The sequence below is a fragment of the Larus michahellis genome, chromosome 1 (genome assembly GCF_964199755.1).
Source record: "Larus michahellis chromosome 1, bLarMic1.1, whole genome shotgun sequence".
Lineage (NCBI taxonomy): Eukaryota > Metazoa > Chordata > Aves > Charadriiformes > Laridae > Larus > Larus michahellis.
In genome coordinates, this window is record NC_133896.1 from 61,385,851 (window position 1) to 61,409,541 (window position 23,691).

The 23,691-nt window shown below is 45.2% G+C and overlaps 1 protein-coding gene across 5 annotated transcripts in view; it reads left to right on the forward strand.

Moving 5' to 3' along the window:
- Positions 1 to 23,691, forward strand: part of PAH (phenylalanine hydroxylase) — a 52,050-nt gene that overhangs the window by 14,916 nt on the left and 13,443 nt on the right. For all 5 annotated transcript variants that reach the window (XM_074581554.1, XM_074581576.1, XM_074581584.1 and 2 more), the window contains 4 exons: positions 10,759 to 10,942; positions 18,212 to 18,300; positions 20,469 to 20,536; positions 23,316 to 23,512. In XM_074581554.1, the coding sequence (XP_074437655.1) occupies positions 10,759 to 10,942; positions 18,212 to 18,300; positions 20,469 to 20,536; positions 23,316 to 23,512 (538 nt within the window). The remainder of the gene's footprint in view (positions 1 to 10,758; positions 10,943 to 18,211; positions 18,301 to 20,468; positions 20,537 to 23,315; positions 23,513 to 23,691) is intronic.

The following is a 23,691-nucleotide window of genomic DNA, read 5'->3' on the forward strand; positions in this document are numbered from 1 at the left end:
GTCTTTACGCTTTTGCATTGCAGCAACATTTGCTCGGAGTATTTGTAGTCATGTTTGTGATTCCACTTCATTGCCATAATGGCGGAAAGCAGCATGCATTTCTTTTCTGGGGTTAAAATCCCTTAAAGTCTTGGAGCAGAAGTAGCCCTTTTAAGTTACAATTTGATTTCAAGCTTTTAAATTAAAACCTCTACTTCTAACTGATGTGAGGGTGGGAAAAAAGTATTTTCTCCACTTAAGAAGGAAATATTCCACTGTAACTGCTTGAGTAAGAGGCAGAAGTGAATTGGGCGGAAACCTAAGATTGACATCTGAGTATGTGTATGTGTGTGTGCACGTGTATATGTATATGCATATGTATATGTATATAAAGGCAAATATAATGTGCATGTGAGCCATGTGACTCATAGTCCACATGTTGCATCAAATATTTCTACTGGGGGAAACTACCATCCTCTTAGCCCTTTTCCACCTCAGGAAATCTGATATAAATATGCCCACCATCTCCCACCAGTAGTACTTCTACAGAGGGGGTAGAGGGTACCTACAAAACAGCATCAAAATGACACACTTTGTTTACACCAAAGCAACTTGTACCGACTGATTTGGAAAGCTTTTGGGGAAACAGGGAGACATTTACCTTTCAGGACATTGTGTGCCTATTTATTCTTGCAGAAATGTTTCCCAGATGTCATGGATGCTGTTTAAAAAGCATGAAATCCTTGCAATTCAGGACGGTTGTGTCGCAACACACACAGAGCTGTGTACTCTGTGCTCCCATGCAAATACACTGTTATATTGGTTTTGTGACTCCTTTTTTTTTTGTTGTTTTAGAACATCATCATGTAGTAGTTGTGCCTGAAAGCAGCTCTTTCTACAGAACACTGTAAAAAGTCGTGGCCTGCATACTTTCCATTTGTAAACTGAATTGACTAAGAAATGAAAGGTTTGTGTGGCATTAGTACAAATGAAAAATAATTATGAGTTATAGGACATATTTGATTCATTAAGATGAAGGGAAATTCATACCAGTGACAGCAGAGCTTGTTTAAGTCTGTGAATTGTCCACTGTAATACAGTCCTGCAAAATGTCCGTATGTTGGTGGCATGCGTGTCTATAAGTGAATTAAGGAGGCGTTGACATTCTCTAGTTAAAGGCATTGCTCTCTACTAACCAAGTTGCTGTCAGCTTGAAAGGAAAATCTGCAGGGGAGCTAGTATATGGAAGAGAGAAGCAGCCACTTCTTGGATGTCACTCTTCTTGCCTCAAAGCAGGTACCTAAACTAGACCGGCCGAGTTATGGTTTTCCCCAGTGACCCTGATGGCAACTGAGGGGATGGGGCTCAGCTAAAGATGTCTGCACTGGTGGCTGGGTGGTTCCCCATCCCAACGAAGCCAATTCTTTCTGTGCAAACTTGCAGTCTCCCCCAGCACCAAGGCTTGACAAAAGACCTGGCATAGCCACTCTTATATCAATTTTACGTGCTGCTGGCAATGCAGCAGGGAAATGGATGGGTAGCTGGAAGGAAAAGATTTGATGGTAGAAGCCTGACCTGCAGCTTCAGCTCCTCAGGGCTGTCATTAGTGAACTCATGAGCATGGGGATGTGTAAACCAGAGCACCCCTGGGGCTGTTCTAACTCAGTGCAAAGGACCTCAGTCCATGTACAGCTGTGTAAGACTCAGGGGCATGCATAGCTGAGATAACCTCCACCCTTTCCCACCTGTGCCATAACCATGGTGCCTCAGAGACACAGGCTTTGTGCTCAGTGACATCCACAGCAGAGACAGGGAAGGTGGTGATACGCAGGTGAAGGGTGGGGACCAGAAGGAAGACCTTGAGAGGACTTTTTCCTTTTGTATCCCTTCCTTGCTTAATAAAATCCACTGTGAGATGCAGATTAGCTACAGGAGTTAGTTCAGGCTCTCTGTTGGTGGGCTTCTCTGGACAAGAAGAACCCTTGCCTTGTCCCCAGGGTTTCTGTTGCCATCTTGGTGTTGGCCCGGAGAAACGCAACGGGTTTGTCTCAGAGGGGAGGCACAGAGGAGAGACAGGAGATGTGGGGATGGCTGCTATGGCTGTCGTTGCCTCACACAACCACATGAAGTAGGAAAAAGGAAGACACAAAAACCACAAAATATGATCAGACTGTTCCCTGGAGTGAACATGGCATTGCAGCCGTCAATCCCCGCAGAGGGACAAACCTTGTGCAGCCACTGATGGTGATGGCCATGCATGGCGCATTTGGAGCCCATCTGATCCTTGCTGAGGCTGGGGGCTGTCCAGGCTGCCAGGGTCTCTCTGGGCACTCATGCGTGGGAATGCAGGCGGAAAGCACAGCTCAACCCTTCTTACTCTTGGGAATGATTAAAGGACAGTGCCTCCAGCACTGGCTTTGAGGATTTTGCCTCTTCTCTAGCCAATATGCAAAACTACTCTGGGACATGAAGGAAGGAGGAGGAGGGTTGAGAGCTGTAAATATGAAAGCCTTGAAAATAAATCCTCTCTCAAGACAGGGGAGAAAGCATGGAAGCAAGATCCAGACTGAGACACAGGGGACTGAGGGGATACCTAAAGAAAGGAGAGATCTCGTGGTGCCATCATCAGCCATGTTGCCTTTTATGTAAAGGTGTCTGTGTGGACTTGGGGAGGTTTATCCTCTCCTTGGTTTAAGAGCTGGAGAAAAAAAACTCTGTTACTCTGGGAGAGCTGTTCAGTCACTCTTGTGTCCCTGACTGCAATGCAGGAACAGCTCCTCATTCCCAGGTTCACATCCTGCCCATGTCCTATTTCTGTGCTGGGGTGAAACTTGGACAGGCATTAGCCCCCATCACAGCTTGATCTCCATGGAGAGCAAGAGCCCAAAGGGAGCTGGGCTGTGCTCCATCCTGGCCCTGTACCTGGATAACAGGAGGTCCAGAACTGCTGGCTCATGAGGCACCATGGCTGCTCCCCAGTCTGTAATCTGTACTCACCCAGGAGGCAAACCTCCCAGGGAAGGAAGTAGTGTGCAAACACAGCCCAGATGAACTGGGTAAGCCCTCATTGTGGGCCAGGATGGACTGAAGGTTGTGGAGCCTCCTATCCAGGCAGGTGAAGGCACAAGGCCAATGACTACAGAGAGAGCACTTATGGCACAGAATTACATTCTGTAACTGAGACAGCAAGTTTAAGAGAATTTCAATGTGTTTTGGGGAAACATTAAAGTTTGTCCTACTCAAACATCCCTTAGGGTTGCTCATGCAGTTGACAGCTAGCTTCATGCTCTCACGCTTGTTTTTTTGCTCAAAGACCCAAACTCTTGTTCTCTGTTCACACAAGTTGCACACAAGTATGTGGCTACAGTGACAACTGTTGTTTTTTTCTATGTAGCTTGAAGGCTTTTTGTCTGAGGAATCTCCTCTATGTACTCAACTCCTTATGTCTGCCGGCTTTATGTCCAAAATGCGCTTGATTTTATCCCCTTTTTTCTTATGTTTATTCTTGATTCATATTCTCTCTAATGTGTTTCAGTGTTGGGCCAATGCACCGTGTCCAAAAAGAGCAAGCAGTCTGTAGGGAAGAAGGGCTGGACCCTCAGAAGGGCAGGCACATATTTAAAGAAAGACTATATGGCTTTTTAAGCTGAAAGCATTTCTGTCTCTAAAAGCAAACCCAGACCATGTCTATGGAAGGGTTCAACATCCACTTTGGGTGGGAGGAGAGTCTCACACACACAAAAAAGTAGCACTCAGGAAGACCTCCCCCAAACACCAGACTTCATCAAGCTCCTAAGCTCTTCTGACCACTGGGTCTTGTACCCTCTCTGTTTAGCAAATCGTTGCCTGGCTGTGTGAACCTGCTCCTCCTGGACTGCTCTGTACCCAGGGTGCCCTGTGCCACTGTTGGCAGTACAGTCCCTGAAGTCCCTTCTCCACCTTCCCCGTGGAAAGGCAGTGTCCCCAGGGCCAGACTTGCACTCTGACATGTGCTGTAATGTAATAGCTGCTCAGTCATGCCCAGCAATAAGCAGATTGTTAAAACTGAATCCACTTTACTTCCACCGTACGTGCTCTCCGTGTATATTGGGATGTGGTAAAGATTCATTTTCTGCTTATCAAACCCAATTATTTTGCACTTGAAAAGCCTATTTGTCCATAACCTTTATCTGTCCTAGTGTGCATACAGTTTCCTTATGGCTTCTGCTTGGGCAACACCTCTGTCCTCACTGCATGGTCGAGGGTGGCCATAGAGATAGCATAAACCCACCAGCAGAGACTTTATACCAACTTGATTTTAACAGGACCTGCTGAACATTAAGGCTCTGCTTGGTGCAACTCTATTCTGTTTATTTGTCTCATGCTATTACAGAAGATGATAGCTAGGAAACCAAAACTCGAGTAAATAATTTAGTCTGAAAAAGAACATCACATGTAAGTAAAATATCATGCTTAAAATCAGGAAGACAGAATGGACACTGTGGAATTACATTTCTTTTTTGGTTCGCTGGACACATCAAAAAGATACAGAGTGTAAGTCCAGGCCAGAAAAAGACAGAAATCTTCCAGGTTTCTTACCAAAACGGAAAAAGCAAAGTGGAGCATTTCAGGTTAATCCAAGTATTACACTTGATGGGAATGTTTATTTTTCTATGTAGTAACAAAAACCTACTGAAATTGAGATCACTTTTTTAAACAACAGCAAAGTCCGTTCTGAAAGAAAAACAGTGAAAAGAAAAGAAAAAAAGTTGTCCCCCCCTCAAAAGTTGGCATTTCCAAAGTTACGTGCGTCATTAAAAATATCAGAACTAAACATTTCAATATGTAAACAGGATTGCCCTCGGTTTTAATTGAAATTTTTCCACATGAATTTGTGGGTCAGTTAATCTCCTGTGAAGTTCTTTACAAGTAGTAGAAGATGCGTCAGCTGTAGTATGTGGCAAACATTGGGCTGGAATACATTACAAGCTTGCTCAACACGTTCTCAGAGAGGAGGCTTCCATCTTCTCTTCGCTGACGTGACCTTCCCAAATACAGAGCAGGACTTCAGTACAAGGTCCAGCCGTCAGTGGTATTACTCACAGTGGGTAGGGCTCTAGCTCAAAAGCAGCCCTATGGATTTGCACTGAGTAGTACTCCTGCTCCCACAGTAAGTTGCTTCTTCGGGGGAGGACTGGATGGGAGTAACAGGCTGTACTAAATGAGACGCTGCATTTTTTATAATCAACAAAGACGACTGCTCTGTTTTTCTGTTTAGGAGCTTACTTTATTCAACAGAAAGTCCAAAGGGACTGTTATCTCTTTGTCCCTTGGGAAGGTATTGGCTCTGCAGTGTTTTGGGTTGTTTCCAAATCAGGAGAAGCGAGCAGCCACTTTGGCCAGGGGGTGTGTTGGAGATGTCCGCAGTGATAGGTGAACAGGCCTGGCATGCCTCTACCAAGAGACTTTTTTTTTCATCACAGTATGCATATGCACAGCTACAGTCATTTTGTTAACCTGAACTCACTGCTCCAAATCTGTGTCCTCAGTCTGAGCTCTTCTCTTTCCAGGGCCAGGAGAGCAGGACTCCATGATCTAGTAAACCAACATGAGTTTAAAGAGAGGAGTGTCCTCTTGCTAGGTGCTTTTGTGGTGCCAAATGCTGTCACATATGCTTTTTGTTTTGTCCTGCTCCACGTGTTTTGTGGCTAGATAGTGCTGAGTGCCTCACACTGAACTTTAGGGTTGGAGCATAATTGCGGAGTGATGGACACCAGGGGCTGCTCTAGGGCCAGCTGCCCTCTGGAGATATTTTCTGGCTGGGGCCAGGTCTGGGTCCCGTTGCTTCTGTGAGCTTGTCATGTGAGGAATACCCTAGCAGGTGTGAAGAAGATGGGGAAGCACCTTCTTCAGCTGAGAAGCAGGCCCTTAGACAGTAAAGCGGAACCAGATATTTGCCTTTGGGAAACTACATCTGAAGGCATCGCTGTAACTTCCTAACTCCCCTGATCTCCTGTGAAAATTAGACACCGAGTTTCTACTTGTGCTTCTGAAAGTGTCCTCCTTCAGAAAGCCCTGAACTAGCCTGCGACAAGGGTTAAAAGAACATGCCACTTTTTTTTTCTTTTTTTTTTTTTGTATCAGGAAAGTGCAAGTAAATCCTTGTTTTGGGAGATTTCACCCAAGTTCTCACTGCATGTTGATCAGCAGCACAGTAACACTGCCGATGGTTCTTCATCTGGTAACAATACGGGGTCTCCTGATGAAGGCAAACTTGCTTAATGACAACAGTCATGAATGAGAACAAGCCGCTGATGGATTTCACAGCTGTACTTAGTTTTAGCAACCATGTACAGGAGCATTTAGTAATGCTTAAACAGAAGGACTTATGAATGCCATGGGAAGTGTATTCCCAGAAAACATCCATCTCCACTGAATGCTTCACCATGTAGCTATGAAAACACAACTTTTCTTTTCCAGTGATCAGGCCGTTAAACTCTCTGAGGGTAAGACTAAACTCTCTTGGCGGTGACCTCTGCAAGACTGCCGACATACTGTAACACCAGTCTGGTTTGATCCCACCCATGTGGGGCAGCTGCAGCGCAGGAGACACTCAGTTGGGATGGCATAACTGGAATAACCTGGGGAAGGGGCCGGAGCTGCTTCACAGCCTCTGAGATGGAGCCAAGGCTGAGAACCAGCACTATGGGGTATGGCGGGAAGGGAGATGTGCAATCTCCTCCTGCATTCACCATTGCCTCTGCTGTAAATTGATATCTGTATCACTAACCCCTGTCATTCAAAAATCATGACTTACACAAAATGGACTTTGTTCTAACTTGAGTTTTGAGCTCTGAGAATATGTCTTGAGACTTATTTCTCTAATGGGGAGTGATAGAGACACAGTTACCTTGGATATCCAAATAATGGAAGTTGAGATTTGTCACCCTCAGGAGCGGAGGTTTAAAGAAAAACAAGCAAGAAATTTGGAGTGACTTCTGCTAACTTCAAGGCATCTGGCAGTACCATACTCCTGTGATCTCCATTAGGTGTTACACCTCAGCCCTCAAGGGAAATTATGTTCTGAATTGCTAATACTTGCTAAAAAGTATATTAGAAATGGTCTGCTATGAAATAAATGCAAGGTGAACAGTTACCCCTCCTCTACCAATAGAGAAGCACCCCAGCAGATACGTGGTTGTATGATAGATCGTGCAGGAGAAAATCAACCTCTATTCTGGTCATAAATCTGAGAAGAAGTGGGGAAGCACCAACCTGCTGCAAGTTCTTTGCAGCTGCAGTGGATGATGGGGTGAATTCATCAAAGGCACGCCTAATCTCAAGCCATGGGCTCATCTGATTCCTACCAGCTCTAAAATAGGAAAGGCAGAAGGCACCAATGTTAATAGTTCAGGTTTGAATCCAGCCAAAAACATGTGACAGTTTTCAAAACCAGTCAGGTTAGGAGTTAGGTTCCATCAACAAAAAAATAGCTCAGAAATCATGAAGTCCCATAAAATAAATACAGAATTTTTATTAGCTGTCTGTTGAGGACATTCATTGTCAACATTTCAAGCTCTAATAAAAAAAAATGCAGAGAGACTAAAAATAAGCAACTAAACCAAAAAAATGCCCCCATTCTCCTTTCTCAGGTAACCATTTGTCTCCAGAAGTTGGAGCTTTAAATAAAGCGTCAACTACTGTGGGAAACCTGAGTCAATTACAAGATTTGGCAATACTGATACAAAAGTTTTGAAAAATGTGAAACTATGAAGATTAAACACTAGATGGAGTAGTTGGACTAGAATGAAATTGAGATTTGTAAAGCAACTCTAGTAACAGAGCCACTGTAAATATTTTGAAATTCGGGGCTTAGTAGCAAGGCACGGCATGTGAGAGCATGTTTCTCCAAGAATGCCAGTTCAGGGAGCTGGACGAGTGCTGCTGAATTCTTGCTTTGACAACAGTCACCAGAAGGCTTCTCCCTTCAGCTTCTCTGCCGCAAGGTCCTGAAGCCTCAGCACAAAGAGGTAATAGGTCAGCTCTGCCCATTGCTGAGCTGCAGGCACCCCTCAAATAAACAGCAAACCAGCTTCACGCTCTGCGGGAACCTGTCTGCTTATCTCGGGTGTAAGAAAGGAGGCGACTCTCTCCATGAGCTCCTTCCTCCTTCCCTGTCTTTTTTTTTTTTTTTTTAAATTTTTCCCACTCTCTTAGGTTGTGGCAATACTTTGGGAGGCATTGATGCTCCTGCTGCCTTAAGCATGCCTTGTGCCCACCCTGCAGCTTGTCTCCTCATTCCCAACACCTGCATCACTCCTTTCATTTTGTGGGCACCACTGTCTGTGCAGTTGCTTGCTGAGCCAGGTTGGAGAGCTGGTACAGCAGAAAAGTCACCTAGAAAAAAAAACAAAACCAAAGGATATTGTTGAGGTACCCGTGTGATCTCTCAAACAGCTCTGCTATCTACAAGGGGAAGGATGCTGAGGCAGGGATGAAGACTTGTGGGAGGGGGAGGGAAGCAGGAGATAACTGCCACTGAAGAGAGGTCCATGTTATCACAGCCTCTGCAAGAAGTAGAAAGCCCACCAGTGCCCAGGACCCCATTCCCCCATGAATCTACACAGAGGCAGAATACAACAGCCCAACACATCCATGCAAGGTGAAAGTAAAGCAGCACCCCAGTGTGCCTGAGCCGAGACTTTGACAGGGGGAGATTTCACACGTGCTCCCCACCTTTGTGAGGATGGCCCTGGGCTTGTCCTGCCAGCCCCAGGTTACCGCACTGCACTCCATGGTGCGGCCGCAGCCAAGGGGCCGGCAGCACCCCGCGCCTGCTCTCCGTCAAAAGCTTTCCAGCCCCGAGTCATTTGCCCCACCTCCCTGCTCCTCAACGAGTGGAGGGTACAATGTGCGGTCTGTTTGTGAAATGGGGGTTTTGGAGGCCTAAAACAAATTGTCCGCGGGGCCCAGGACAGAGGCGGCCATTCTGTCCCCCCCCCGACGGCCCCGCGAGGGCAGCATCTCTCAAGAGCAGCAGTTGGCGAATGGGCTTTTGACCTTTTCAACTTATTGTATTGGTATCTAGCCAAACAATTTAAGTTCATCTGTAGTGTGCGACACTCAGGAAACAGAGGAATGACGTGCATGCTGTTTCCTACCAAGTAATAAACTGCCTTTTGTGGTGGAGTGAATGAGGCTTTTGCCGCTGATGGCCAGATGCCCCCCTGTGCTGTGCAAGCACTGAGAGTAGCAAAGAAAACTGTAAAGGGCTTGAGAAGCTCAAACTGGAGGGAGGTACAGATAAAAAGCCTCCCTCTTTCTTCCCTGTAGGTCACAAGTAGGTCCTCACAGCATTTCTTCATGGATGAAATCCTGACCCCACTGCAGCAGGGGGTTTGACCGACACCAGCAGGGCCATCATTTCACCCCGTGTAGTTTGGGGTCTTCTTAAGCCCGAAAGCAGCAAAACAAAAACTTCTCCAGGGCTGACAAGTGCCGTGTGTCAGCTCCTCTGACTTTTCTGGGGTTGATCTTCAGGCCCAAATTTCCACCAGGGGTTTGTCTGTTCCTCCCAGAGGACAGAAGCCCAGACCTGGCCTCAGCATGCCGTGGCATGGCGACAGTGCGAGCCTGACAGGAAGGTCAGGCGGTAACATCAGCACCAACTGAAATCTATTTAAAAGGTTTTTTTCAAAAAACAACCAAAAAAAGAAAGTAATATTTTCATATTCAAATTACTGTGCTTTGAAAACATTTGAGCTCAGATAAACTGAGGTAGGTTTTCCTGGACTTCTGTTTCAGTGACTGGGAAAACAGGATTTTTAGCTACTTGTTGCTTTACACATTGACATGGTGGCATGTCTGAGATCAGGTACCCACTGGCCATAGTCATAAAGACTATAGTTGCCAATGATCCTTTTCTTCAGAGCTAGGAGGCACTGTTGCTACTCAGTGAAGATATTTGGAGATGGAATTTGAATGTCTGTGCTAAAGAAAAGACTTCTTTGCTGTGAGAGCGATCAGATTCTGGAGCAGTTGCCCCGAGAGGTTGTGGTACAGATACTTAAAACTCGACAGGACCTTGACTGAGCAGAATGTTGGCCTAGAAGATCTCAGAGGCGCCATCCAACCTTAGCAACTCTGTGATTCTGTGATGTAGTGATTCTGTGATTTAAAACACCCACGTTTTTATTTGCACAAACCTGGGTTACCTTTTTGGTGTAGGTCTACGTTTCCCTTTGGATGTCTGCCCAACACCTGCTCGCAGCCCTGGAAACTGTGCAGGTGGCGTTGCAGGTGACTGTGCGGTGGCTTGGCAGAAGCTTATCTCACAGGGTGCTCAGCTGCTTGCTTTTTCAACCTTCTTTTAAGATGCTCATAAATGCAGCATTCACTTTCTATTGAGAGGGTTCTCTCCAGGTGGAATGCTTACTTCCCGTGTTGATCCCCATGGACAAGCTGCCATTATGTACTTGCGGTACTGGAGTCACCATTTACAATACAAAGCCTGTTTGCCACTTGTACCCTGCTTCCACCTTTTTCAAAGGTTTGTGTAGTGCATAGGCTTTATGTTGGTGACCTGCACAAGGGTGAATCCCTCATCCTTCTCATTCTTTCTTTTTGTCTCTCTCCTTGTTCTGAAAGCCCTCAGTTCAGTGGCTGCCAGAGGCAAGTTTCTACTTTTGAGTTATTTGGATTGTATAGTATGGGTTGTTGATTGACACATGAATTTTAGCTAGTCTTTATGTCATATTTCTTCCCCAAGTCCCGTGGGACCAAAATCTCTCTTTCTTACAGGAAAAAGGTATAAACCTGACCCACATTGAGTCACGACCCTCCCGTCTCAACAAAGATGAGTATGAATTCTTCATTAACTTGGAAGGCAAGAATGTCCCAGCGCTGGACAAGATCATCAAGTCCTTGAGAAATGATATCGGCGCAACAGTCCATGAGCTTTCACGAACAAAGAAGAAGGACACTGGTAAGGATACACTGACAGTGATAATATTGACAAGGAATATTTACATCACATACTAAAATGAATTCATTTTCCTGTAGCAAAGGAGTTCCTCTTGGATCTGTATGGCTGCATTTCTGTTCCTTTGCCTATTTCACCTATTTGTAAGCTTTTTCATTTGGAGATTTTCTCTCAGTGTAAACTGCCATGGTCCATCTTTTGCCATGCTTTTGACTAGGTCTCCTGGGAACTGATGTTATGCTGCTGTGTTGTCATCTGTCTGCTTGGTTGGCAGCACTCACAGTCTCTTAAAGACAGTCTTGTTGTGGTAGCTTGTTACACTACCTGCAGAAGCTAACAGGGATCAAAGAATGATTGGAGTTACAGGCTAAAGGCTCAACTTGTAAATCTCTAAGCAATGGTTCAGGAAGCTGTAGGTGCATCTATTTTCTACTCTGAGCCTCTTCCCTGTTTTAAAATAAGCAGCATTTATATACACAGCTTTTTGGCAAGTTATGCAGGGTGGCAACTTTTGTTCTTGATACACACCTGTAACCTGAAGGAGTAACAGGGGTGCAGGTGGGACCCATGCCACCACATTTAATACAAATTGGTTAGCTTATCAAGCCCAATGACATGTCCCCTGAATCTCTGACTACCATCCCATAGGCTTTGGACCACTGAGCACTGAAAGCCACTACTGGGCTTGTACACTTTTATCCTTTTCCTACGTTATCTGCCCACATGAGAACTTAGAAGAAGAGAGACAACGAGGATCGCTATGTGGGATGCACTACATCTGTCTAGTTACTGTCTGCCCTGACTCAAAAACTGCACATAAACCTGATCACAATTTAAAGCATCAAACTTTTCCAGCAAAATCTGCAGCTCTATGCATGGACTTGGCTTGTAGATGGTAGATCAACTCCCCTGAGAAACCCCCCCGCTGCCCACTCTTCTTCACACAGGTGCATGTGAGTCCAACACCACCCATCTGCCTCTCCACTTTTTGGGCTTGTGGATGCCCCTCACTCCTGCTGTTGAAACTAGAGAGGCTCTGCCACCCACTTTGGTCGGAGCAGGAATAAATCTCGATTCCTGCAAGAAATCCCAGGGAGGTCAGTTGTAATTCTGCCTTCAGAGGGAAATAAGGAAAGACTTTGTGAGTTGTCCGTGCTCCTAATACCGAGAATTTTGCTGGAGTTGAGGCTTCTCAGTACAGTGGTGGCTGCATAGCATCCAGTGTGAGACATACTTGAATGCCTCTTCAGATAACAGATGTGATTTTAATAGGATTTCAGACTTTAAATACTTTAGGTCTGGATCTTCCTCTTCCTTCCTAGGAACAACATGAAAGGACATTAATACCTTCTTGAGCTCAGTGCTGGTAATCCTTTTACCATTTCCTTTGTGTCCTACCCATGACATTACATTTGAAGATGAAAAAGAAGAAGGCAGATACTCTTTGGAGTCTGTTCTCTCCATTCATAAGACGAAGGGACAAAAGGTTGATTAGGTGATTTATGATCACATCAAATCAAAGAGGTTCTCTTTTGGGGGCTGCTTTATTTCCAGAAGAAAGCTACAGGCCCTAGCAAGGCTTGCCATTACTTTCATTTTTCTAATTATTATTAAGAAGTTAGTAATAAACTTCATTAAATAATAAATCTGTATAAGCATAGGTCAGAGTCGGATAGAGATGCAACTCTCAAAATCAGCCAAGAAAGGCTTGTGGGTGAAATTCTGACCTCACAGAAGTCAAAACTCCCCTGGTCAGCTGTAGGATTAGGATTTCACTGCATGTTACTGGGTTGATCAAAGGTTTTTTAAACTAGATTATCCTGTCAGTGCTGCAGAAAAGAACTTGATCCCCTTCTGTCTGAGAGGTTAACTTGTGTTTGTTTGTTAGTTTCAGTAATTCAGAAACAGTATAAAGTGGGAGCAATTTATTGCCAAGGAAAGAGAGGAAGATTGATATTTCTTTTTGCTTTTTTGCTCTTTCTCTTTTTATTTTTTTTTTTTTTTTTCAATTTCAACTTCTCTCATGAGTAGTAAGGGTCCAGTCAAACTGAAATCCCTGAAGAGCCATATTTTGAAAGGTCGAACAAGCCCTGCTTAGGGGATGAACTGTGGGTGGCAAATTCTGGGCTGAGGCAGCTACAAGGGCAGAGTGAGATGGGAGCAGCCTGAGCTGCAGAAGTGTGGTAAGATGCTGTCCTTTACCAGTGGTGGCATTAACAAATAACAGGCCTCATGGTGCCTTTTAGATCAGCTTGCCTTTCTAATGTATCTTCCTGGCAAATCTGGTCATAATCCACAGATGCACTTCTGTGAAATTTTATTCCTAAAATATATAACACGAACAATATGCCTCCAGGGAGCAAAATCTCAGAAATGTGGTTTATGGAGATACTGTCGCACTCTTCTTAGTGTGCAGGTAAAGTCTGGGAAGGTTTTCTCCTGGAGGCAATCTGGGCTTCCATGGGACGGATTCTTTCACTGCTGCCTAAAGATGCTCTCAGCCCTTCCTTGCTAAGGATTCATTTGGCTCATGCTCATTATTTGAGAAAAAAACCCCAAACATTTTGCTCAGTTTCCTGTAGGAAGTGCCATTCTTTGGCAGTGCACTGCTTTGCGGACAGTCAGAGGAAATTTCTGTATTCTGCCCCTTCTGTATAGTTCAGTGTTAAACACGTGTGTATGTGCTTTATTGGGCAAGGGATAAATGAATGGCTTTTTCAATTATTTTTTTTGTCTGGTCACTTTAACTGCTTTTAGGGTCTTTTCTCAATTAAATGCAAAATATAATGACAGATGCAAACAGTTTAAAATACCAGATTTGGATCAACAATGTAATTTTAGCTGAGAGCAGGCCAGCAAAACACTCTAAATCCAAAGGTAGTTTTAGAGCTTCAGATGAGATGGGCTAGCAGTCACTAGGCCAAAAGCCCTTTGTAGAGATGGAAAGACTTATTGTGAAAACACAGTGCATCTCTTCATGGCTCTTTTTGGAAACAAGCTGTGTATCTGCAGTCCTCTCGGAGCCTATGAATAAACAAAATTAAATATTATTCTCTTGCAACATTAGGGAAATGCAGACAATTTATTGCATTTCTGAGACAGACTGTGAGCTGAGGTTCTGTAGGGGCCTTGTTTGCTAAACCCTGAGGCTGGTCAAAGCATTTGGGACTATTTAAAAAAGGGCTAAACCTGGCCCTCGAACTGCTATAAATTGCATAGACCTGTCTTTGACCCTCCTCACAATGGTCCGAATGGAGGAGTTCTGCAGAAGTTCTCGCTGCCCCTGCTTTGCTGCCTCTCATATAAATGGCTTATTAGCATTCTGCTAAGCATTTGACCCCATGGTAATTTGGTCACCACTTGGGTGTCCAGCACGATCCCATAAATGCTGCTGTTTCACTTACAGACAAATCAATATTTATTACTGATCAGCCCACGTTTGCTCCTCAAACCTTCACAGAGGCCCAGTGTTGCAACAGCTTGCCCTGGCAATTCATTAATGGCCATGCAGACAGACAGCGAGTCTGGTGAACGGGCTGGAGGAGGATGCTGCAAACAAAATATGGGATAGATTCAGCCAGGGGGTAATTCGATTTGATCTTTTAAATAGTTGCTGGGAGGGTTGGGGACAGCCTCCTGGCACAGCACAGCTAGGCAGAAGACTCAGTAGCCCTTTTGCACCCTGGTACCTGGTGCAAGGGCTGTAAAGACTTGGTGCAGGGCCTGCCCTGGGCTGTGCTCAGGACCTTTGGTTCTTGTTTCCATGAGAGCTGAGAAGGCTCAGAACTTTCCAGGACCCGACTTAACATCAGCTACGCTGGTGCAAATAGCACCAAGCATCCTCAGGATTTCCCTTTGGCAGCCTGCCTCTTCCATCCAGCCCTGCGAGTTCAGAGCTGCTTTCTCGTAGCTACCGCCGGTCTCTGGGGGGACCTGGGAGGAAAGCAGAGATCTGCTGAAAATATGTCAGGTACCTATAGGGGCTGCATGCCTAGAAGATAAAGTGCTGCTCCTACGTAGGGGAAATACAAGCCACTCCTCTCCATGCCTGGGGCTGGCACTGCATCAGCCCGGGGGTCAGTCTGTCCCAGAGTTTATCATGACCTCTGCACCAAGTACTTTGGGAATCTTGAGAATAAAATATATTTAACAAAAGTAAGTCATTATTATATATCCATTTTATCCTTTCTTGAAGTTGTAATGATTCAAACCCTGCCCACCTAGACCTTTCTGATTCAGGGCAGCAAAACCCTACAGACATCACTGCTGAAATCCTCTGCAGACTTCATCCCCCACCAGTGTGTCTGCACAGCCTGGACCCTCCAGGTCATGGTGCATCCCTGAGAATAGCGGTTATTCCCTCTAACACTGACAAATCCTTTGCTGTGGGGCTGCCAGACAGTTTTTTTTTTTTCCAGTGCCTGATCCAAAAACATGTTATCAGTGTGCCTCACCCCAAGCAGACAGTGGGGAGTCTGAAACACAAAACAGTGAAGCGATTGCCCCACCATCATGCAAAGCTCAGTGGCAGAGCTAGGAGATAAACCTGGTGCCCGGCTGCCCACATAGAAAATAGGGCAGGGTGGCTGGGTGTGCTCACTCTTCACGTGATGGGAGTAGTGACTCCTCTCTAGGACTCACACACACCTTTTCCTACTCACTAGTTTAACTCAAGGGGTTGGAGGTGCAGGAAGGTTGCTAACAGCCAGGTGAGAGAGTATTTCTGGAGAAACTGGAGAGCTGGAGGTACACCCAGCAAATAGTCATTTAGAGATCTTCCTGGGGCTGCTGCTGCCACCTAGTGACTTGTTCAGGTCTGTCTTTTAGGGCAAAGCAGAAGAGCGCGCAGCTCGGAAAGTGGGGGACCAAAACCCACCTTGCGGGAGAAGGGGAGGCACAGCCGGGAGCGTTGTCGAGCCGCCGGGACGGGTCTCTGCAGCCCGGGTAGACCGGGACCTCTCCCGGCTGGCAGCCACCAGCTGCCTGCTCTCCCTGACCTGCCAGTGGGAGTGTTGGATGGAGCCAGGCTGTTGGTGGGACAGTAGGTCAGGGGAAGTGAGCACTCTGCGTGGGGCTGAGATTCAGCCGCCCAAAGCGTGCCCCGTAAATCTGCTGCTGTTGCTCCGGCCCCTCTGTGCAGGTGCCTCGCAGAAACCCAGCGCCACAAGTGCCCTCCGTGTTGTTAGGCTCAGCAGAAAGCAAGGCTGAATAGTCCTGGAGACAGAGTGATCCTCTTATCCCGTAGGTGGTCCATCAGATCTGGGATGAGCCCCATCAGCAAGGCACTGCAGGGAGCTCATGCAGCAGCTGCCGGCTGGGGATCAGGTTCACTTGGCACAAACCCCAAAATCAGATGGGGAGGTATGGCTGAGTGACAGTGCTCCCAGCTGAGCAGAGCCACACAAGGGAACGAGCTGTTTTCCAAGCACTGACTGAGCAAGCGACATCCATTCATGCAAGAAAGTCACTAAACGAACTGCAAACATTGGTAGACTGCGGAGAGTCCCTGGGCTTGGATCAGCAGACCTTTGGGTGATATTAGCCTTGAAGTCCGTGTTGTTGACTTGTACTCAGTGTGGGGAGCATAGGGGACATGATTGCATGGCCTGAACATGGGGTACATCTGTAAATGTAGGTCTTGTGCCCTTTCCTTAGAAAAAATATGGTAGAACTGGAAGTGGTGTGGAGAGACGTGATGAGAATGCTGAAGGTTCCTGTGCCTGAAAAACACAGGCAAAGTCCCAGCCAGGAAGATGGATGGTAGACAGAGGATCTGACAGGGAGCTATAAAATCCTAGGTGTCCTGGAGGAGGTGAACAACAATAAATTTTGTTTGTATGCAGGAGCTAATTAACATCAAAGGAAATAAGTTTAAAGCAAAAGGGAGTAATTTTTCATACCATATGTAAAGAAATGATAGAGCTCAGCGCTGCAGAGTCTGCTGGAGATAGATGTGTACATGGGCTCAGAGAGCAATTAGTTCTATTTGTGAGAAGCAGGGGTCAAAGGCAGCTAGGGTCAAAGGGCCAAAAATGTAAGAATAGGGCAGCAGAAGGGAAACCCAAGCAAACTGAACCCAGCAGCACTGGCAGCTCCCAAGATGTGCCCAGCTGCCAGTGGTACCTAGTGGTGGTACCTACTGGCGCACTTCCTGAAGCAATGATGAGGCAAGGGAGGGGAAAGGGCCCACGGTCCCTGCACTCCCTCCACTGAGTTTCCCTTTCTCAGTGTCGCAGAGGGCTGGGGTAGCCAGGCCCAGGGGTGGCTGACAGGGTGGTCTCTGGCTTGGTATGCAACTGGATCCTCCTGGAGGAGATGGAAGAAGGGGCTGCAGCCCGGTACAGCCATTATATGTGTGTGCTAGGCCTCTTGCTGTTGGGGGAACAAGTGGCAGGGGACTGCCTGGACTGCTGGGTGAACTCACTCGTGGCTCCAGGAAGGAGGTCTGACCTGGGATGACTGCTCCATGTACCTCACAAGCTGCAAAGAACGTCTCCTCATAGTGCAATTGTCATGAAGACACTTGCCTTCCTCTATCTGAACACATTGTATCTGGAAAGCTCTGTGGTTCTTCCTTGCCTTCCACCTTATGTCCTTCTGCAAAGGGAGGGCCACACAGGCATTACATGCTGTGTAGTCAGTGTGGTCCCATTTCATACCCTGGCTGTGCTGTAGGCAGTGTGTATAGTGTGTGAGTTACAAGGCAACAGAGAACCAGGCTCAGAATGTTAATTAAAAGAATGCATTATTGTATAATGACTGCAGAAATACAATGCTCGTCTGAGGTATTAGGGTGCCATTTATCATTTTATTTCAGCATCCTAGCTTCAGTGAGGCCACCAAGTAGGTCTTAGAAAAAGATTTTCAGAGGGTCCCTTCTTGGTGTGGGATTTCTTGCTGGTCCTTTGAAATCACTGATTCTAGCTACTGCGAAAGGAAGGATACTCTGGAAAAAATCCTACATTTTGGTAAGCGAAGACACCAGCATAATAAACAGAAAATCATAAACATTACAAGCCAGCTCTGTGCCAAGGGCTAGACATTCCTGATGCTCTGTATTCTTCCAACAGTGCAAACCAGCTAGAAATTCAAGACAACTTGCACGGTTTTCTCTTGCCTCCTACTACAGGGAAAGGTCATCGCTGCCCAAAGAGTTTAGCCTGTTGTGTATGTTTGTTCACATTCATGATTAAAAGATGTGAAGACTCAAAGAAGGCCCCAAATCAGGTAATGAAGAAGCATACCAGTCTCTCTTTCTTTTCTGTTTTGCAGTGCCATGGTTCCCAAGAAGTATCCAGGAGCTGGACAGGTTTGCCAATCAGATCCTAAGCTATGGAGCAGAACTGGATGCTGATCATCCTGTAAGAAATAGAGCTTTATTTTTTATCAGGAGAGATGTTATTGGCACAGGTGTTTCTCTCATTTACATTTGCTCTTCTTTAAGACAGATCTAGTAGACTAAGTCTATAGACTAAGTCTGTATAGACTAACCCCTTGTTATAGGACAAGAAGGGTACCACATTTATAGGGTTAGAATCAGCCCAAATCCCTGGTTATCAAGTAAATCAAACCAAAGGTTGCTTTAATTTGAGCAAATACCAGGAGACCTTAAAAATCATAGTGGTCACCAGACCACAGGGCCACCACAAGGACACTTCTAGTTTTCCCAGGTGACTGATGTGGTGACTTCAGACTCATTTTGTGAATCACTAGTAACAAAAACTTCAGAAGCAACATATCATCGCCCAGAGATAGGAATACTGTTTTTTTCATCCTTGATTACATACACACGATTGAGTTTAGTGCCTTGTTATGTGGTTGTTAAATCTGACATGATTCTTGCATGGCAAGACACAACAAAAGAAAAGGTCCTTGTTTCAAAAAATTTGTGGTTTAAATGGTAGGGTCAGAAAGTTTTGTTCGTTGGCCTAGCTGATAAAAAAAAAAAAATTATTCAGTGGTTTTTCAGCTCTTCCAGATACAAGAATACTTTCTGCCTCTATTCCCTCTCCAAGCAAACAACAACTTATTTTCATTTGTCAAAACACACTGAGTTCCATGCAGTGCAACAGAAATTGCTGCTATTAGTTTAATTGAGATAGGGTGATTATAAATAAATTACATGCAGTGCAACAAAAATTGCTGCTATTAGTTTAATTGAGATGGGGTGATTAGTCATTCACTACCTATTGCTTAATTCGAGATGTGTTATGTATCATGTACAATGATTCATGATGTTCAGTGTGGTCATATGAAAAGCAGAATGAAAGGAGATACACTGAGTCAATGGCCCCCTTGTGTGTCATGTGGGAATAGACCAAGATTGTATTTGAAAAAAAGAAACCAACAACAACAAAAAAAGGATATTAAAAGGAATGAAGCCTCTCTGCTCCAGTTCCTAGAATTAGTGAACAGTTTATGCCTTAAAAAGGAAACCCAGCTGCTGGAGTAAGTAGGTGTGACAGTACATAGAGTGCAGAAAATGAGAAATTAAAGGAGCCTGTGTTTTTGGTAGTTAAGTGATATAGGATTTAATCACAAATACGTCTATGCCAGGTTAATCTTGGACAGCACATTTTTTAGGCCTTTTTGACTCACGCTCTTCAATCTCCACTCTTATGTCAGCTGCCTCCTGTACTTGGTTGTGTTTTGTGTCCCCTCAGTCCAGTTGTGCTGTGCACCACTGAGATGCATTCACGAGCTGCCGCAGTGCCCAGTGAGTTGTTGCTATTTGCCCCACAGAAGTGTGTCCTAGCTTGGAAGGAGACTTCTCCGCTCTAGGTGGAGAAGACACTCCTAACCCCAAGGAACTTTTAGTCTGGGATAGGAGAATGGTTATCCTAGATGAAGATTTAGACATTATCTTTCTTATCCGTGGTTTTATTGGTAATTAGCTGCAAAGGTCAAGCTCCCAACCACAAGGTCTATTAGACATTCTCTGTAGTAATTAAACCATCTCAAATGGTTGAATTTGTAGTGCAAATAGGGCTTTTTGGCCTGCTAAGTGCCTACTGTTCTTCTGACAGTTTGAAAATGAGCACCTTTAAGTGTGGTTCATGCTGAAAATCCACCTAAAAAGTCTGACTGAGTTAATGAGGGTGTTTCTAATGTGGTTTAACTCTGCTCCTCTAGATAAGCCCAGCTGTGCCAGGAATTGCAAGAAGCTTCATGACAAACCAGTAGGACATGGTTAACCGAGTGCTGTTACTTCAGCGCAATGCTCTTGCAACTTATTAGCGCTCTAAAGGAGCTTGTTTCCCTTTGTTGTAGCAAGGGGAAATGAGAAAATGAAAGGACTTTGGGGGTGAGAGGTGCTGCGAGGCTATGGCTGAATGGCTGCTCTGGTGGCCCCACAGCCAGGAAGGAGTGGTGCCCTACGTGAGTGGAACTGGGCAGGATGGAGGAAAATTCCCCATTCACCCTGCTGCACTTCTTGGACTGCACCAGCCGTGCCCCAGGATGCTCGGTGAGAGGAAGTCTGTTCACCCCTGTACTTACACAGGGACTGACCATCACTGTTTCTCTTTAGGGGTTCAAAGATCCTGTGTACCGGGCCCGGAGGAAGGAGTTTGCGGATATTGCCTACAACTACAAACAGTGAGTGCTTAGGGCATGGGCAGAAAGCAAGCCCACATCTCCTGGTCTCTCCTAGGGCTCTCACCCTGCTGGCAATCCCACAAGCCTCCTCCTGCTGTTGGCTTTTCTCTGCCATGTGTTTAAATCTTCCTCTTCATCCATTTATCCTCAAATCACAGTAAAACAAAAGTAAATTGTTCCAGGCACACATTCAGAAGAGAACATCGCCTCCCTTCTTTCCCCACAACACCCCTCTTCCCCAGCTTTGTTGTCTAATTGATCAGCAGACTCCATTGCTACTACAAAGACCTGAGCGCTGAATAAAGCCGCTTCTGGTATTCTCCCCATTAAACCAGGGCTGGAGGAGGAGTGCCTATCATTTACATTAAAGCAGGAGCTGCATACACTATTAAAATAATGAATAACTTATGGTTCTGATGCTAATCCAGCGCCTGATACTCTACTTTTATCATGTCTGACCCAGCTGCAATCAGCAATTTGGGCTCTCATTTCCCAAGAAAAATAAATGAATAGAGATGATAAATTCAGTTAGAACAGGCTTGCTTGATTGCTTTCAGTGATCAAATCTGGAGGAGATAAAATTCTGTTCCCAGAGCCACTCACACATTCACATCAGTACTACTGGGCCTGATTCTTGCTGAGACTGGTAAAAATTGTAATTGCAAAGGATAAAGTAACATATGTTATACATTTAGGGCTCCACTTTGCACAGCATTGTGATGAAAAGAGTCCCTGAGCCAAAGAGCTAATGATCTAATCACAAATGAGAGACAGAGTTGGACTGATTGATGGAAAGCGAAAAAAGTCAGGTGAAAAAAGTCAGGATCCCAGTTTATAGCTAGAAAATTTGGATAAGACTTTGTGGCCAGATGTGGACTCATTTAATGCCCACTTATAGGTATTCCACAGAAGATTTACTTTTCCTGCATAATAGATAGCAAATTCTGGTCTCTAGTTTGCAGGCTTTCACTAAATCCTACACAGAAATCAAACAAAAAACATGTTAACCACCCCCTGCCCCCAAAATCCAAACTGAAACCATCTTATATTCCAAGATGTAACTTAAGTAATATTTAGTCTGTTATCCAGATCCTCAGGCACATTGGAAACAGAGCATATACAGACCTACACCTATGTCCCAAAAGCACTTTTGTGTGAAGTTCTTGGACGTTCCAATTAGGTCTTTCAGTAATGGAGTAGATAAGTAGGGTGCGAAAGCCTATTTCTGGGGCTCCTGGAAAGAAGGCCTGTGTTTTTTGTGACTTTGAGTGTTGATTCAGGAAGGCCCAGATGGATCTGTGAAGCCTTTGCCCTGGGTGCCACACCTGGCGGACATGCCTTTCAGGGTCTACAGTGGGGAGAAGAGGTCAAGGGGGTGTCTCCAGCATGGAGGGACAGAGATGCAGAGAACTGGGCAGGAGGATAGGGACAACCAAAGTTATTGGTCTTCATTGGAAGTATCTGAAAAGGCAAATATGTTTAGCTTGTGAAGGTGCTACCGAGCTACAAAGGTGAGGTGGGTCTGTGGTTCCTTGTCTCGTACTCTTCTTCCCACCATCAGTTTAATCTTCTGTGTCCCTTCTTTTGCACCTATTTTGTCCTCTTTCCTCCTGCTGTTTGTCTCTCTACTCTGCCTTTGCTCTTTTGCCTTCTCTCCTGATACATTTACCCAATGTCTTTGTTGAATGCTCAGTTTCCCTGACTTCTCTTTTCTTTGCTTTTAGCTTGCCTCTTCCCTCTTCCTTCCTTTGCTTCTGGCCCTGTTGATCCCTGATTTTTTTTTAATTGAAATTTGAAAGGCTTTTAAACCATAGCTTCCCCCTGTAACCCTGGAAGGTGGTTGAGGATTACTTAACAGTGCTATAGGAACAACAATCCCCCAACAATCCTCATAATTCAACATGAAGTTTAAAGCTCCATAGATCAAGGAGGGCTGATACAGAGAGACAGAAAATGACAGCTCTCCAGAGGAGCTGCCCTGAGGCTCAAGGAAAAAATGAGGGAGTGGGAGATGGTGGGGTGTCATCAAGAGTTTAACAATGGGTCTCTGGGGCTTGTAAAGCTCCAGTATTATTCCAGCAGTGATGTTAACCCTATTAAGTTACTTAAAACCCTTTGATTTCTCAAAGCTGCTGGATTCACCTATGGCCCTATCATTATTGCTAAGGAATTGACTATTCACAGGAGGCCAAACTACATTGCTTGTAATTGTCTTATTCCTGCTAGCTCCAACATGAGCTAAGCACATAGAGGCCTAAGGGTGGGATTTGACTGAAAATTACTCATTACAATTATAAAAAGTCGAACTGACTGGAGTCTGCATCTATTACAGCGTGAAGCACAGATCAGAATTTCTCTACCCATCCAAGAAACAGTTTTCTGATGGTTTCCCTGTTGTAACCAAAACAATTAATGTATTGTGTATTAGAGCAAGAAATACAACAGCTGCTCCATATCTAGAAATGCAAATAAATTGAAACTAACAGCCAGCAAATATTTTTAGAAGAACATCTTGATAAGCCAAATAAGCACTGATTTATTTTTACCATAATAATGTAAGTCATTTTCTAAAGGCAAGTATCTCAGATGAGGTCAGTAGAGTCCTTCCCAGCCTGTGCCTAGGGGCAAGTGAGGCTCCTTTTGCACCTGCATATCAGACCAAAGGCATCTCCTCTCCTGCACCAGCAGCTCCTGGCCAGCCCACGTAAAGCTCCTGAGTATGATGCTGATGGCATAGGACATTTTCTCTGTTGCTGGAGGGTATTCATTTTTGTTCCAGTGGCCAACCTATTCCTCGAGTCACCTACACAGAAGAAGAAAAGAAAACATGGGGCACTGTCTTCAGGGAGCTGAAGAGTCTTTATCCAACTCATGCTTGTTATGAACACAACCACGTGTTCCCACTGCTGGAGAAGTACTGTGGCTATCGGGAGGACAACATTCCCCAGCTTGAAGATATTTCAAAATTCTTGCAGAGTAAGTTTGAAGTGTATGAAAGAACCAAATCAAATTAAAGTCTTCAGCTGTCAGTGGGGGTGGTGCTTCCAGAGATGGTAAAGCAGTCCCTGTTTTATCACAGGCTCCCTGTGGTGCTTGGGCACATCACTCGACCTATGTCTAAGGTCCCTCTCTAAAACTTCCATGCGTACGGTGGT